This window comes from Geotrypetes seraphini, chromosome 1 (genome assembly GCF_902459505.1).
Source record: "Geotrypetes seraphini chromosome 1, aGeoSer1.1, whole genome shotgun sequence".
In the NCBI taxonomy this organism is placed as follows: Eukaryota; Metazoa; Chordata; class Amphibia; order Gymnophiona; family Dermophiidae; genus Geotrypetes; species Geotrypetes seraphini.
Genome location: NC_047084.1, coordinates 303,971,305 through 303,989,046, shown reverse-complemented (window position 1 = coordinate 303,989,046; position 17,742 = coordinate 303,971,305). Strand labels below are relative to the sequence as shown.

Genomic DNA, 17,742 nt, shown 5'->3' with positions numbered 1-17,742 from the left:
ACTTCTGCAAGGTGTTATACTTTAGGGATATTACAAGCTATTGTATTGTATGAAATAACCCCCATTATTATATATTAAGAGTGCGAGTTATAAAACATCTTTAATGGACATCAAAGTTCATGATCTTTTTTTCATACTGAAGACATGGCTAGTATCTTACTTGATCTGTGACATTTTCCTCAGTAATAAAAGGAAAATTTTAAAAGAACCTAACAAAATAAACAAAATAAATTTCCTTTTTTAGGAGAAACAAAGAAAAACATCAGAGACATAAAACTAAGGTGAAAACCTCTTTGAAGACAGAAAAGCTTAGCTGTGCATTGAAATGAAAAGTGTCAAGAAAAGTGTGCAATAACTTGTAAGATTCATGACTCCACATCATTCTCTTCTTGGTTTGGCTGAGAACAGTATTTGCTTCGGCCAGGACTTTTCATGAGGGATTAAGGGAATCATTCTCCTTAATCCTATGTAGTTTGTGTAAGGGATGCGCATTTGATTGAATCTATAGTACTGGCCAAATTATTATGGATTTTAGTAACGCTGAAAGCTTGCTATACAGTAAAATCAGTGTAAACTAAACTGCAGTGTTTGGCTGATGCTTACAGCATGGAATTTCTGTGCTGGGTACAGGAGTGCAGCTTCAGAATGACAACTGAGATGGAAGACTGCTGTCTTGTCATTGGTTGTCTAGTCCAGCTCAATTATATCTCAGCACAGACGGACAGCTGCAGCAAATTATATACTCTATGACAGTGGTCTCAAACTCAAAACCTTTGCAGGGCCACATTTTGGATTTGGCGGTACTTGGAGGGCCGCAGAAAAAAATAGTTAATGTCTTATTAAAGAAATGACAATTTTGATGAGGTAAAACTCTTTATAGTTTATAATTCTTTCCTTTTGGCTAAGTTTTAATAATAATATTGTAATTTATAGCTAAAGAGATATGATCAAGAAACTGTTTTATTTTACTTTTGTGATTATGATAAACATACCGAGGGCCTCAAAATAGTACCTGGTGGGCCGCATGTGGCCCCCGGGCCGCGAGTTTGAGACCACTGCTCTATGATGACTAATACCACAGACTGAAACACCTAATTTTTGTTGAATGTTCTCAGTATTTATTAAGTACAAGGCATTTAACAAACCTTTTATACTTATTAGCGAGTCTTTGTATTGTATAATATTAATGCTTGAACGTGGGCGTCTAGTAAAGAGTAAGAATTGTAATATCAGTCCAAAGAAGAAGGGTCAGATTTGTATTCTTTTGGAGGAAACAATCTTAACACAGAGGGAAATTGCTTGGAAGCTGAATGTCTCATTGCAGTTTGTGTCTGTCGAAAAAATTTGGCAACAGGTAAAAGTTTGTTGCTTGGAAGAATATCTGCCTGTCTAGTGCCAGGGATGACAGAATATTGGTCAACGTGTCTGCATAAAAACAAAAGAAAGGCAAAATCGATGTCACAATACAACACAAGGGATTTTTATTGAAAGTACCTCTGGGAAGTCCCAACTAGGATCCTGGTTTCGGCCGAACACTTCTGGCGGGAGTGGAGAGAACATTCAGTGGCAGCAAGGGTGAGAACCGTTCCTCATTGACTTTTTAGAGCAGATTTGAAAGCTATTGAAAGAGCCTTTGAGAAAGTCATTGTTTACGAAAGCCATGAAGAAGAAAATATTATTCTGGGCCAATAAATATTCATCCTGGACAACATCCTGGGCTCAGGTAATTTTATGAAAAAAGAAAAAAACATTTTTTTTTTTTTTTTTTTTTTTGTTCAATGATTTTTATTGAATATTTTAAGAAATATACAGATAGCAGTTCAGACACATAAAATCTGGATGAAAAACATTGGTATAAAATAAAACCATGTCTGCAGTCATTAGCAGACACCCAGATTAACAAAAGAATGCAAGGTATGTGCATCTGCTAATAGAAGATATATGAAAGATAAGGAAGTAAGAAGAGTGAATAAAAGAAAAGAAGAGGGAGAGAGAGATAAAGAGAAAGAGAGAGATAGATAAATAGATGAAGATAAAGAGGCAGAAGTGTCTATGGGGTAGAATGAACATAGGAATCTAAGAATGACCAAGGTGATTTTTTTTGCACCATGTTCTTGGAGAGTCTTTTCACAGCTTCAGAATCACTTCCTTTTGAAATAAGTACTTAATTTTAAAACTTTGTTTAGGCATTTCAGCTGTTCAAGAGATTTCAGCTGCTCAAGTCATAAAGCTCCTTTTATGAAGGCACGTTAGGGCCTTAATGCGTGGAAAAGCGCGCGCTAGCCGCTACCACCTCCTCTTGAGCAGGCGGTAGTTTACCGGCTAGCGCATGCTATAGTGCACGCTAATCCGGTGCGTGCGCTAAAAACGCTAGCGCACCTTCGTAAAAGGAGCCCAAAGTGAATTCATGTTGTGTCGCTGTATTTATACAGGTTGTCTTTTCAGATGACAGAACAATGCAAATTCTTAATGATTGTGCTCAACTGCTGCAAAGATGCCTTGGAGAGAAGTTCCACAAAGAATGTATGGTTCAGAAAGTCAAACATCCACTTTCTGTGATGGTGTGGGGAACAAGTAGCATGCATGGTCTAAGCCAGTGGTCTCAAACTCAAACATTTTGCAGGGCCACATTTTGGATTTGTAGGTACTTGGAAGGGCCGCAGAAAAAAATAGTTAGGGGTCCTTTTACTAAGGCGTGCTAACCAATTTAGCGCGCGCTAAACGCTAACATATCCATTAAATTCTATGGACGCGTTAGCGTTTAATGCATGCTAATATAATTATAATAATAACAGTTTATATACCGCAGGACCGTGAATTTCTATGCGGTTTACAAAGATTAAAAGATGGTACAAATTAATTGAATTTAATAGAGGTGAAAGAAAGTGGTTAATAGGTCAAGAGAACCGTTATTGAGGAGAAAGGGTTGTACGGATCAGTTGTCTAGCTACTTCAGGAACAGATATGTTTTTAGGCACTTCCTGAATTCCTCATAAGTAGTGGGCGAAAGCAATTGTTCTAGATCTTTACCCCATAATGCTGCTTGATGTGAGAGAAGGTGTTGATGGTGTTTTTTGAGTTTACATCCTCTAACTGGGGGGTGGGAAATGAAGTTCGAATGTGAGCTTCTCTTATGCCTGTTGGCTGAGAAGAAGAAGAGGTCAGTTATGTATTTAGGGGCTAGTCCGTATAGTATTTTAAAGCCGAGGCAGGCAAACATAAACTTTACGCATGCCTCCATCGGTAACCAGTGCAGCTGTCGGTAGTAAGGTGTCATGTGATCAAACTTCTTCAGCCCGAAAATTAGTCTGACCGCTGCATTTTGCATTAATTATAATCGTCGCATATTCTTTTGGGAAATTGCTAAATAGGCGATGTTACAGTAATCAAGTTGACTTAGTACGAGTGATTGTACCAGAATTCTGAATGCTGACATATCAAAATATGCTCTAATGGATCGAATTTTCCAGAGAGTGAAAAAACCCTTTCTGATTAAGGAGTCTACTTGGTCTTTCATGATTAGGCATTGATCCAGTGTTACACCCAATACCTTCATAGTAGTCTGAATAGGGTAACTAAGTTTATTGATGCATAGTGGTGTTTTGGTGTCAAGCGGATGTGGCGAAGCGACGAAGAATTTCGTTTTTTCTGAATTAAATTTTAACTTGAAGTCAGTCATCCATTGCTCCATCAAATTTAGTGCTTCTGATGTCTTGGGAGTAATTTCCGAGAGAGAGTTAGCAAATGGGATGATGATCGTAAAGTCATCTGCGTAAATGAATAATTTTATTCCCAGTTGGGTTAATTACGCACCGAGAGAGGAAATGTAGACATTGAAAAGCAATGGGGATTGCGGTGACCCTTGTGGTATGCCAGATGGATTGCTCCAGGTATCGGAGAGATCATAATTGAAATGTACTTGATAGGTACGGGACGTAAGGAAACCGCGAAACCAGTTCAACACCTCTTCCCTGATACCAATAGCATCTAGGCATTGTAGCATTTTCCCATGGTCCACTAGGTCAAAGGCAGAGCTCAAATCAAATTGCATGATCAGGGCATCGAGGCCCTTGCTAAACAATAGACGCAGATTATCTAAGATAGCCGCAATTACTGTCTCAGTACTGAACAAAGGTCTAAAGCTGGATTGAGTTTCATGCAAGAGAGAGAACTGATCAAGATATTCCATCAATTGGGTATGTACCAATCCCTCCATGATTTTTACAATAAATGGAATGGATGCTACTGGTCTATAGTTGGTTACCAGTGCTGATGATTCTTTACTATTTTTTGGAGTTGGGGTTACTATTATGTGACCATTATTAGTGAGGAACTTCCCATTTTTTAGGTTATGGGCTAAGGAATGCAGCAAAGATAGTTTAAATTCTAATGGCACCACTTTCATGATTTCCGGGGGCACATGAGTCCAGAACGCAGTATGATTTAGAGTATTTGTTATATAGTTTGATATAATTATTCCATTCTAAATCTGCTGGTATTTCATTTCCTTGTGTGTTAGCTATTTGATGATCACTAGGGTTATTTGTTGAACAGTTGTTTCTTAGGTTTTTAATTTTTGAATCGAAATGCTGTGCTAAATCATTTGCTGAAGGTAGATTAATATTGTGTATGAGTTGAGTGTAGCGTGTGGTGTCAAATAAATTTGTAACCAAGTTGAACAGCTCTTTTGTATTGATTCCATGTGAACCAGTGCAAGATAAGCTGATTTTAGTAGAGTAGAATGCTTTACGTTTGTCTTTTATCAGTTGTTTGTAGATTTTTATGTTAGATCTCCATTTGTTACGGTCTGCCAATTCTCCTGGTTTTTTCCAAATTCTTTCCAGTCGTCTTACTAGTTGTTTCATTTTTAGAAGTTCGATGTCAAACCATTTGTTATATTTATTTGCGCTGCTTTTGCTATTTCGTTTAGGGACAATTTCATCTAAAATGGATGTGCTAGTTTTCATCCAGTGATCTCAGAAATCGACCCCTTCACCTATCTCCGCTTGTAGTTCATATTGTCACCAATATTCTTCTGGATTAATATAACCTCTTGTGTGATGTTCTCTTTTTATCCTCGGATGTGTTTTAGATTTTAAACAAGTCCAGATTAGCTTGAAATAATAAGTAAAATGGTCAGACCAGATATCGTGATACCAGGTGCCATCAGGTAGAGAGATGGCAGGGTCTAAAATTTCCTTTGTGGACATGGCTACCATATCTAAGTGATGGCCTTTTTCATGTGTTTGTGTGGGTAAAGGGAGATTGTAATTAAGTAGGGATAGAAAGTTTTTAAAGTCTTTTGTATCTGGATTGTCCTCTTCATCTAGGTGTATGTTTATGTCTCCTGCGATGATATTGTAGGAAAGACTAATTGAATTATGTAGAACAAATTCACAGAAGTCCTCTTTGGCTTTTGGCCAGCTTTTCAGTGGGACAAAGAATAATATGAAAGATAGGGATTCTTCTAGTTCATTGTTACTGATTTTACAGGCTAAAATTTATAGTTGATTGGTTATTTTGAAATCCAATAGTTTGAACTCAAATCCTTCCTTAAGAATAATTGCTAATCCTCCTCCTTTTTTGCCCTTAGCGTAAGGATTTTAAAATTATCTGGTAGAAGATAAATTATTATTGGATCATTTTCAAACAATAGCCATGTTTCGGTTAGAAAAAGGCAGGCTATTTGCTTGCTGATGATCCAATCTTTAATTAGAAAAGCTTTATTTCTGACGGATCTAGTATTAAGATATGCACAGGGAATATAGGCGGATGTGATAGGTTTGGTGGGAGTAGTGGTTCTGATAGGTTTTACTTCCCTTATTCTTTTTTTAAGGGTTCGTTGATTTCTTCTTTTATTTGAGATTACATTAATGTGATTTATCCTGTCTTCTTGTGGGTTAATTATGTGCATGATTACTAGATCAGGGTAATGGATTGATTGTAATTGTGGGTAGAGTGAGTTGACATCTTTGATGCTACCGCTTATCAGATAGATCAATAAGATCACTAGGAAATTCATGTTTGCAGGGTAGTGTGTTTCTTCCTGTCGCAAAAACTATATTAGTTTCCCTAAAATTCTCGATTTATAGGTTGTTTGGTTGTTAGGCAGGTTGATATAGTTCTTAAGATGAAACAGACGGATATAGCTCTTAAGTTGTAGCCAGTAACTAGAAGTGGTAGTTGAGTTGGTGGAGTTCGCTCTCACAACTTAAGTCATACATACGTCTAATACATGCGTTCAACAATCATTCCTGCGTCTAATATATGGGTCTAGTGTATGTGTCTAGAAAATGCATCTGATGCATGTGCCTAATACATGCATCTAATAAATGCATCTGATGTGACTAATACATGCATCCTATGCGTCTAATACATGTGTTTAGCAATCACAAATGTGTCTAATACATGCGTCTAATGCATGTAATACATGCATCTAATGCGTCTAGTGCATGCAACTCAGGTGTCTACTACTACATGCGTTTAGCAATCACATATGTATCTAATAGAAGCATCTGACAATTACACATGCATCTAACATGATAGGTGATAGGACAGAGTACAAAAATGGGTTTCAAAAAGGGCCTGGATGACTTCTTGAAGGAGAAAGGGATTACAGGGTATAGATAAAGGGGTACTATACAGGGTACATCAGGATTAGGGCATAAACAATTCAGGTGGTGGGAACTTACAGGTCAAGGACTTCGAGGGCCACCGCGGGAGCGGGCTGCTGGGCACGATGGACCCCTGGTCTGATCCAGCAGAGGCAATACTTATGTTCTTATGTTAACAATTACACATGCATCTAAGAATCCAACAAGTAAAGCGTGGAGAGCAGAACTTTGGCAAAAATCTTAAAAGATAAACCTTAGCAAAACCTTAGCGGGTCGTTGGTATCAGTGGTAGCAGGTGGTCAGCTCTAGCTACTGTGGGTCTAGAGTTCCCGGCTGCTTCTGGGGGCAGATCACGCTTACATGCCCAGCCCAGTGAAAAGAGAGGCGGCTTGGGAGCCCTGAAGTCGTTGGTCTCGGCGTGGGACGCTGGAAACGGTGGGGACAGGCAGGAGGACAAACTGCCCTGCAAAAGATCTGTGAAATCTGAAATCTGTGAGGCTCTTCACCAGCTTCATTTTGTTTTGCACTGGGTCCGATTTGTGAGGTCTAATATAGCGGCAGAAGGCTGGCTACTGCCAAGAGGTCAGGGGCTCTAGGCCTGATTTTAGGACCGCTAGGTGCTTCAAGACAGTCACTTCACAGAAGTTGCTTCACAAAGGCGCGCACTAGGCGCACATGCCTTTGCCGTGCGCCTTAGCCGGTGCGCCAAACATCTGTGTGCTGTTGGAGCTGCTTCTTTTAAGGTTCTCCCCGCTGGCTCGGGGGAGGGGTGGAGCGGTACTCGCACGCCTTGCTGGAGCTGGTCAGCCCGCTGGTTTCAGTGCGGGACAGAGACTCCCGATGGAGCTGCTTCTTTTAAGGTGCTCTTTGCTGATTCGGGAAAGGGGCGGAGCGGTGCTCGCACGCCTTGCTTGAGCTGGTCAGCGCGCTGGTTTCGGTGCGAGACAGAGACTCCCGATGGAGCTGATTCTTTTAAGGTTCTCCCCACATGCGCTAAATTGGCTAGCGCGCCTTAGTAAAAGGACCCCTAACTATTTTTTCTGCGGCCCTCCCAAGTACCTACAAATCCAAAATGTGGATTATTAGAAGCAATTAAGGAAAGATTATCAGAAGCAATTAAGTTTATAAATCTTTCCTTAATTGCTTCTGATAATTTCAGTGAGGTTAGTAACTGAGGCATTGCCCGCCTCACTATGATTCAAGGAAACATATAAAAATATGACCACTTGGATCAGTGACCACACGTGCTGTGAAATATGAGAGCATTTAAAGGCTATAGACTTCAATGGACTTCCGACTTCCCCCTCCTCACAACCGAGTAGAGAGAGAGAGAGGCGAGAAGCAAAGGGGCCTGCGCACTGTACTTGCGTTCAGTGGAATTAGGAAGGCTTTCAGCCACGGGGCAGTTTCTTGCTTTCAGTGACCCGTCCTTTGGCTCACGCTGAGAGCCATGGCCAGCTTGTGCCTGGGCTCTAAGGTGCAACATCAGCCCCAGGTCCGCTGCGGGAAGATTAAAGACGCTCCTCCAGCAATGCCTAACAGGAAGAACTGAGAGCCGCCATTGCCTGGGACATCCTCCTGTCAGGAAGCGGAGTGGGGGGAGGGGAACCCCTGGACGCAGTCCGCTCGCACCACTGACTGACATCAACCACCTCTTCCACCTGCTGCTCTCCTCGAGCCTGTGGAATTTGCTCCTTCCGGGGGTGGAGGGGAAGAGAGAAAGAGAAAAAGGGAAGCACCAACAACCAGAAGTCCTCAGAACAATGGTGGTTTGGAAAGGACAATCCTAGTCCTAAGAGGAAACCTGCCAATGATGTGTCATTAGGTAGGGGGACAAGGAGAGAGTCGCTGCTTGGACCGAGATAGCCATAAACCGAGAGCCGCAAAATAATACCTGGTGGGCTGCGAGTTGAGACCACTGGTCTAAGCCAATTTAACATTGTTGAGGGACCATGTGGTAGGACCGGTATCAGAAGGTTCTCAAAACATGGCTACTTCCCCAAATAGTAGCTTGGAATGTTGAAACCTTGAAGAAAGAGGTCATGTTTCAAAAGACAATGCCTCCTGCAATACTGCTAAGAAAATTAGGAACTTCTTGGCCCATAAACAAGTGAAAGTTCAGGACTGGCCAGGAAACAGTGCAGATGTGAATCCTATTGAGAACATCTAGAAGATCTTGAAGGACAAGGTGCATGAGTACACTGTCACAAACAAGTATCAGTTAATGGAGAGACTGATACAAGAATAGTTCTACAGCAAGATCATCAAAAAATATGCAAGGAATATGACTGAAGGCATACCAGATTGTACAAAAACAATTGAAAAAGGCACATGGTGGATGGTCAAAATATTGACATTATACCGACTGATATCCAAATTTTGCAAAATATTTGAGAAATGTTCCAACAATTGTTATAAGAGTTTCATTTTAATTTATTCAATATCTTATGTTAAATTTTATACTTTTCTATATTTTACAATGAAATATTTGAGTCGTTTTCAATACAAACAACTTATGTTATAAAATACATAATTTGGCCAGCACTGTATATAAGAAATATCAGTTATAAATCACATGTTATTTCATGTTGCTGGTAAATGAAAATGAGCAAAAAATGGTGCTTTGAGTTGTGCACACAAATTTGCGCATGTGCCCAATTTCTGCATGCATCTTAATTGAATGCTAATTGGTTTCTTAACAAGCAATTGGTTTTAAATGGTTTTAATTTAAATTTATGCGGGTAAATTTAGGCATGGGATCTGTGCCTAAAATTTACATACCCAATAAATAAATTGTTCCAAGTTGACATTTTTTTTCTTTTCACCCACTAATTTACATTAACTTATTCATTTGTAAATGTCTTAAAATATTTTTAATGCTTTAAATATTTTTCTTCAAGGGCCTCAGCACCACTACTCACCGCTCAAATCATTTTCATAGCGGTAAGCTTTATGTGATAAATCGTCACTGGCCCATATTATTTTAGATATATTTTCAAATTCACCTCTTTCTTAAGATATAAGTCAATTATTCATATTATAACTTTTCAAATAAATTATTATAGATTTTATATCGTGAAAACCAATTGTCTTTCAATTTTCATTTCAATTGCTTCGACCTGGGAGGGTTAGATCCAACATGTTTCACAAAATGCTTTGTCAAGAATCTCCCTGAAGTCATCACTGTCATCCGACTCGTTGGTGAAAAAAAAAAAAAAAAAATTCAACTTGGGACAATTTATTTATTGGGACTGTTGCTATACTGTCCAAGTATAGTGGACTTTAGGTCTGTTTATAAAAGTGAAATACCATCTAGATAGAATGTAAAATTTACATACAGCACCATAAAAAGGATGTGGAAATGAGAGGGTTGGTACACAGACAATTGCGCGCAAGACAATGGTGCGCTGGACATTTTGCACCAGCGCGCACTGATATCCGACTACACTTAAAACATTCAGTTGCTATCTAGTGTTAGGGTATGGTTTACATGATGATTATGGGAACCCTTTACGGGTTCCCATAATCATCGTGTATACCTTACCCTAACACTAGATAGCAACTGAATGGTTTGTGTAGGGGGGATGTCCCCCCACCCCCTACCTCTTCAAAAAGAGGGTTAATTCGTAACCCTTGAAAATAAAAAATTGTCAGGTCTCGGTGCAGTGCACGCTGTCGTGCAAATGTCCAGCACGCCATTGTCAGGGCACCATTGTCCTGCGTGTATTTGATGGGTCACCAGGAGGGTCATGGGTGGATATGGGGTGTTCCTCAAAGTTTTGCACATAATTATAGACTAAGGGACATCTATATTTAACTTTAGACATGAGGTGTTGAATCATATTTCTGTTGGTGGAAATGACCACACCTAAATATAGGTGCAGCTCCTGGGTATAAATGCTATTCTATAAACTTCACCTAGAATAGCACATATGCATTTTTTTTTTCAGGACCAGTTTTTTAGGATACTAGCTGATGGCCCGGCGTTGCACGGGTATTTAATTATAGCAATAACACTGTAAATGGATTCAAATAAAGATACTTTATAGTGGTGAATGAAATTATTTTTTTACAGCTTAATAAAAAGTACAATATTCAAATTATAATGTGAAATATTTGACAAAATGAATACAATACAACTAACGCAAAACGTGATTATAAACAACAATTTTAGTTTCACCTCCTGGAGCAAGAACATATAAATTATTGGGTGAACCCAGCCTTGAGCAAGCAACATAGAGTTGTGGGCCGCGAGACCCCCAGAACATATCACCCCAGGTAGTGAGGGATCTGCATACCAAGTTTCGTTCAAATCGGTCAAGCCGTTTTTGAATTACTGTGAGAATGGCAGCTTTTTACAATTTTTCCATTGACATGAATGGGTGAAATCTGAATTTATGTTTGTAGCCCCGCCCACGTGTGCAGGTGGGCCGCGAGACCCCCAGAACATATCACCCCAGGTAGTGAGGGATCTGCATACCAAGTTTCGTTCAAATCGGTCAAGCCGTTTTTGAATTACTGTGAGAATGGCAGTTTTTAACATTTTTTCCATTGACATGAATGGGTGAAATCTGATTTTCTGTTTGTAGCTCCGCCCATGTGTGCAGGTGGGCCGCGAGACCCCAGAACATATCATCCCAGGTAGTGAGGGATCTGCATACCAAGTTTCGTTCAAATCGGTCAAGCCGTTTTTGCGTGATCGCGGCACATACACACACACATACATACCTCCGATTTTATATATATAGATGATTTAATCAATGATCTGAAACAATGCCAAAAACATATACCCCCTTTTATTAAATTGCGATAGCAGTTTTTAGCATGGGGAGCCGCGCTGAATGCCCCACACTGTTTCTGACGGTCATTGAGTTCCTATGAGCGCCGGGAGCTGCGTGAAGCATTCAGCGCGGCTCCCGGTGCTAAAAACTGCTAGCGCAGTTTAATAAAAGGAGGCCATAGAATTTCGTTTCTGCAAATTGGCACTTAAAGAAATAAGAGAACTCTCTTTTCACTACAGTGGCAAAATAACGCTCAGAATTTAGCAAGTCGGTTGCTTGGGCTGAGAACTTATCAACAACCCCTCATATAAGTGTGTCTTCAATAGTGTGCACTGTTTTAGAATGCATACTTTTTTCCAGATATTACAGACATGTGTGAATAGTGCAAGCATGTGTGCACTATAGAGAAAGAGTGTACCACTCTTCTTCAATAATGTATGCTCATGTATGGTCTTTTGAAAGAGCGCATGCTCTTTCTGAAAGAGCATGCAGTCTTAACAATATTGTTCTCATGATTACAGAATAAAATAAAACAATAGAACCTTTTGCTGGGGCAGCGTGAACCCTCCCTCAATCGAACCACGCTGATCCCCCAATAACAGTAAACCATAGTCCCAGGGCACAGCGCGTTGAACAAGGCGCTCCAAAAATGGAAGAACTTACAGCCACAGGTCGAAGGCAGGACATTCCCAAAAATGGTGAGTGAGAGTACCCAAAGACATTTAGTACAGACCTTCCCCTCCCACAGGCCCATATGGGCCCCCTGCACCCTGGAGAGGCTGTTTTGGTGGCAAAAAAGCTTCTGTTGCAACATTGGGTGGTGACATGGTGGCCTCTTTCCCGCAGTGGCTTGCTCGTTTGGCTGAGGTAGGCCGCTATTAAAAACAGCGCACTCCTAAGTCTCGGCACCTTGCACACCGGTGTTACATAGCTCTTTGGCGGAGAGCTTTGCTTTTGTGTCCTGGTACTGCGCTTGAGACTTCAGATCTCTTGCTCTGATTCATCTAGGGGCTGCTGTCGCTTCTTCCTTTCTTCCCTGGGTAGCTGCATGCTTGTATGGTTGTTTGGGGGGTATGACTGCTGGGGTGCCTGGTGAGTGGTTGTTGTGACTTGAGGCCAGTTGTCTGTGGTTTGGCTGTGTCTGGACGGGGGTTCCATATTACTTAAAATATCAATTGTACTGGGCATCCAACCGAGGGTTTATTGTACTTTGTCTCATTGTTGCCATGTTCTTTCTCTTGTTGAGTTGCTTGCCTGTTTTACACTGATTCTATCTGCTTCCCTTTTGGTTGTATGTTCCCTTTGCAATTGCTAATAAATATACTCCAAAAAAAAAATAAAAAGAAATGAACATTCCCAGAGCAGCACGAGAAATGACATGAAACTACATTTTCTGACTGAACACCCCTAATTTACTTCTACCTCTAACATGAAACCAACTTTAAAAAAGTGTAGCCTTACTACTCAATCAGTGACACTTGCAAAATGGGGGCAGCTACATGTGAAAGTAATGTCACTTAGACGTTGAAGGTGTGAAATTGCCACTTCCACTTGCACATGTCAACACCTCACAGGGAAACTGCCAGGTTTGTTCTGTTCATGTTTATCTTGGTAAAATGGCTGCTCCCACTGTATAGGCCAACAATTGCATGTGCACTCCTGTCACTGGCTTAGTAAGAGGGGTGCAAGGGGGTCCATCCTGGACATGGTCTTTGTAAAGGGCACAGAAACCCATCCACTGTCTCCCCCCCCCCTTCCACGCACATGTGCCCCTTCCTTCTCTTCCCCTTGTACTTCTTTAATTTTTCCTGCACAAGCAGCGTTACAAACTTGCTGCCCACGTTGGTGTCAGCTCTCTCTGATGTCATTTCCAGGTCCCGTGCCTAGGAAATGATGTCAGAGGGATAACTAACACGACAAAGGCTGCAAGTTTGTGCTGTTGCTCTCACCTGGAAAATTAAAAAAGTTATGGGGAAGGGAAGGGAAGGGGCGGGGCATGCACATGGGGGGGGGAAGGGGCAGGGGGAGGGGCACCATTGTCCTGGACACCACTTACCCTTGCTATGCCACTGATTCCTGTAGATATTTTACCACCAGAACTGAGCATCTTCTGCCCTAGATATCTCGATTGTGATCTCTATGATTTATGTAAAATAGTGCTCCAAATGTTTATCCCAAAACCACCCCTTTAGAAGATAATAGGGTGGGTGGGGAAAGACAAGTGGGAGAGAAATAACGAGGGAAGGTTAAAGGTAGTACTGTTATCAGATACTAAAAATGGCAAAGTCTGAACTTCAAATAAAATAATTAAATCCGAATCACATTTCTGGAACAGGTTAATGTCCATGGGCCAGACAGTTGGGCACCTCTGAAGAACGTTACAAGATTCTATATACATTGACCTCTCATTTCCTGCCAAAATCGTTTTAGATACAACAAATTTCAATTTATCTGCACAAATGGCCTGAGAGAGCATGTTCCTTTCCCAAAGCAGACAGCATAATTATGAAACTCTATAAACTCCAGATAGAGACTTCTCTGAAATAGAGATGCATACTGGTGCAGTGGTTAGCGTTACAGTCTCAGCACCCTGAGGTTGTAGGTTCTAATCCCATACTGTTCCTTGTGACCCTGGGTAAGTCGCTTAATCCAGATTCATGGAAGTTTTTTTTCATTGTAGAAGGCCACGTCCTACCACCCTGATGCAGCGAATAGTGAAATGCTGATGTGCCAACATAAAGGAGGAAGGCACTTAGGACACTGCACACAGCACTGGCAAACTGTTCTTGCAGGCAATTTGATTTGAAGCAATAACAACGGTGGCAATTCACAAGATAAGTGACTGCTGCCTGTATTATTCTACTTTATAAATATAAATGGATTAGAATTGCTTGAAATATAGGCATAGAACTGTGCTTCTTAAGGAGGCTCGTTGGCTCCCAGTCACACACCGTATAATTTATAAAATTTTACTGCTCTCTTTTAAAATCAAACTTTCCCATCTGCCCCTATTTCTGGACAAACTACTAATTCCTCAAAGTTCTCCCCGTACCTTACGATCTACGGACCAAAAACTCCTTTTCATCCCTTCCCTAAAAGAATCCTACTATACAAGGAAAACTAATTTTGCTATAACAGCCCTTACATTATGGAATTCTCTCCCTCAATTTCTTCGGGATGAAATTCATTTACCTAAATTCAAAACTAATCTTAAAACTTTCCTATTCAAGGATGCTTTTAACAAATCCTAATCTTTTATATCCACTTACTTACTCATCCTTGTCCCAAAAGCTCTCCTTTATTTCTGCGCATATCTCTTATACCATGCACCCTTGTCCTTCATGTTCTATCCCTTCCCTCTATCTCATTTCCTCTAATATTATGTAACTTTTTCCTTCCTTCCCATTTCTCCTCATGGTCATGTTTGTCAGTATATGTCTAATATGTTTTCGCTAATTTTTCCAACACACCAATAACTAGTTCTTACTCTCCTATTTTACATTTTTTTATTGTTAACCGGTCAGATATTTGTTTTATGATCGGGATATCAAAAATCAATAAACTTGAAACTTAAATGATATTCGAGTTTAATTGCATCCGTATTGAGATTAAAATCAACAGTGAGCAAGAAGGTTTTATGAAGCCTGTGAGGTTCTTACCCTATCTAGTCGTTAGCAAGATTCGTACTAGCTGAGGATGGGGATCTGAGGCTTTTTTTTCCTCCTTGTTAAAGTAGAGCACATGATACAAGATTGAACAGTATGTTTAATTTGTTATAAGAAGTGAGCAGGTAGGTTTATCACTTAATCCCCCATTGCCCCAAGTACATTAAATAGAGTATGTGCCCGCTGGGACACAGGAAAAAATGCTTAAGTCCCTGAACATAAACCACTTAGGACATAATGCTAAAAAAACAACTGATCTTAGAACTTTTGTGACTCCTTAGTATGATGATTTAAAAGTTTTCTTTTGCACAGTAATCAAAGGAATCATTTTTTTTGAAAGGCTATTAGATGTTGCCAGACCCTTTATCACTCTTCCTACGGAAACCTGAATACCCTCTCCAACATCATGACTACCTTCCTCTAATCTCCGTCCATAACAACAACATCAACAACCCCCCTGAATCCCTCCTGTCATTATTCATAACTTCACACCCACCACTGAACCACTTCAAAACAAATAACCCAGCTTCTGGCGCCTCTGACATCATCACTACCAGTCCTCTATTCCCCTAGACTTACCCCCACTCTTGCTGGTGGTCTCTCCCTGGTAGCATAGCTAGGAACAAGTTGGTTGCTCCTGCTCTTTTGGATGCCTGGGTTCAAAATGATACCTTTGACACCTAGCAGTTGTACCAAAGCATTATTTCTAAGAGTCAGAAGTGCCATTTTGACCTGGACATCTGTTGGACTATAGACATTAGACACCAGGGAGAGTTCCCAGTAAGAGCCAGAATGGATCTAGGAGGATTGGAAAAGGGTTTCCATGATGCTGTAGAGGGTTTGGGGGTGGGGTACTGGATATATCAGGAGGGGTTTGGGGAGGTAGGGTTTATGGAAAATGTAGGTAGAGCTTCAGGGGATATGTGGTTCATGAAGTTAGGCCAGGGGTTTGGGGACTGAAATGTTTTATGGAGTGGATTCAGAAGCATCTAGGATAATCTTGTGCTATCAGGGAGCAGATTGGGAGGGTTGGAATTGAGAGGGTTTTCTGTATATACCCCCCTCTTTTATTAAGGTGCGCTAACTGATTAGCGTGTGCTAATCAGTTACCGCAACTTAGTAAAAGAGGGTGTTAGTGTGCAATATCCTGCTACTATAATGTAGATTGCAAAATTGGCACCTGCAGATGTAATTGTCTGCATTTACACATGAAAACCCCTATAGGACCATGCTCCTTTTGTGCACATCTGTGTTGGTAAAAATGACTGTTGGCCTTCTTTGTGCCAGTAACACAGGCATATTCACCAGAGTCAATATAGGGATTTTACAAAAGGGCTGGCATTTGTCAGAGTGTTTTATAAAATACTGGGGAAATTAGGCACCTCCTGACCTAAATTCTTTAGTTCCTCACTCCATGACCAGTCTAAAATAGGCTTTTTGGTGTTCCCTTTTTGAAGAGCAGGCACTTTGCTTTCTAAGACAGACAGGTCACAAGGCTTTAGGCTGTCTTGACTGGATTATGAGCTCCATTATGTGCTTCAATCATGATAAAGAAAACTAGCTAACACTGGCTGTAACACTCTATTTATGTATTGTGGATAACAAAAATGAGTAGCAGACACTGTCCATGTGCTTATTGCTATCATAGATCTAAAACAGAGTTAAGCAAAGGTCAATATTAACTACACTTCTCCCTCCGTATTCGCTGTGATAGGGGATTAACAGAACCATAAATACAGAAAAACCGTGAATAACTTTTTCATGTTATTGGCTGTTTTCTATTAAAAACCATCGTGAATATGGTGAAGCCGTGAATAACATGTTGGGAAACCTTGCCTGTTCCTGAAGGAGAGGCAAAACACGGTGAAGAAAGTGCTGGGAATCAGCAATTTTTTTTCTGTAAATCATTGGAATCAGCGATTTCTCTACGCAAGCTGATATAATTTGGGGGAGGAGCCAGCAAGCTAAAAACTGTGAATAATCGAAACTGCGAATACGGTGGGAGAAGTGTACATAGATCAGTGCATTTGTATTACCAGGAAATTTGCATAAGATTATATATTTTGTGTGTGTGTGTGTGTGTGTGTGTGTGTGTGTGTAAAGGGCTTGGTTTGGTACCAACTGTTGCAGGTGCAAATGATAAACTGGTCCCCCTGCTATTGTTGTCAATAAAACTCCCTTACCCCTTCCCTTCCCTCAAAGTAAGGAGACCAAAGATAAAAAAGTAAATGAATAAAAAAAACCCAGTTCCTTCAGTGTTGCAAGCACAGCTAGATTCCTTTCTTCGGGGCACTAAGATGTTGTGATTGCCTTATATGATACACTACACATGGCAGGATTCCGTGACCTGAGAAACTATGGTGTACATGGCACAGCTGGGTGGCTTTACCTGAGACAGCAGGGTTGTGCTTTCCAATGTTGATTTCATGAGGTTGTTGATGGCCTGAAAGAATTTCTCTAGAGATTCCTGGAACTCTTTCTTTTCTTTCCCTTCATAGAGTCTGAAACATAAAAGGGTTATTAGAGCTCTTTTCTTTCACATTTCATCAGAAAGCATCTTTCCAACAAGCCATTTTACAAGCAAAACATTTAGTGAGACTGCTCTGAGGATTTTCATTGTTAGAATCTTTTGTGTAACCTGCAGCTTATAAATATGTGGCAGTGCCTTGGCCTCAGTTTAGC

At 40.5% G+C, this 17,742-nt stretch overlaps 1 protein-coding gene across 1 annotated transcript in view; it reads right to left on the bottom strand.

Annotated features, from left to right (window-relative positions):
- LOC117365127 (dedicator of cytokinesis protein 2-like) overlaps positions 1-17,742 on the bottom strand; it is a 1,549,644-nt gene that overhangs the window by 1,157,850 nt on the left and 374,052 nt on the right. The window contains exon 23 of the mRNA XM_033955120.1: positions 17,450-17,561. Within this exon, the coding sequence (XP_033811011.1) occupies positions 17,450-17,561 (112 nt within the window). The remainder of the gene's footprint in view (positions 1-17,449; positions 17,562-17,742) is intronic.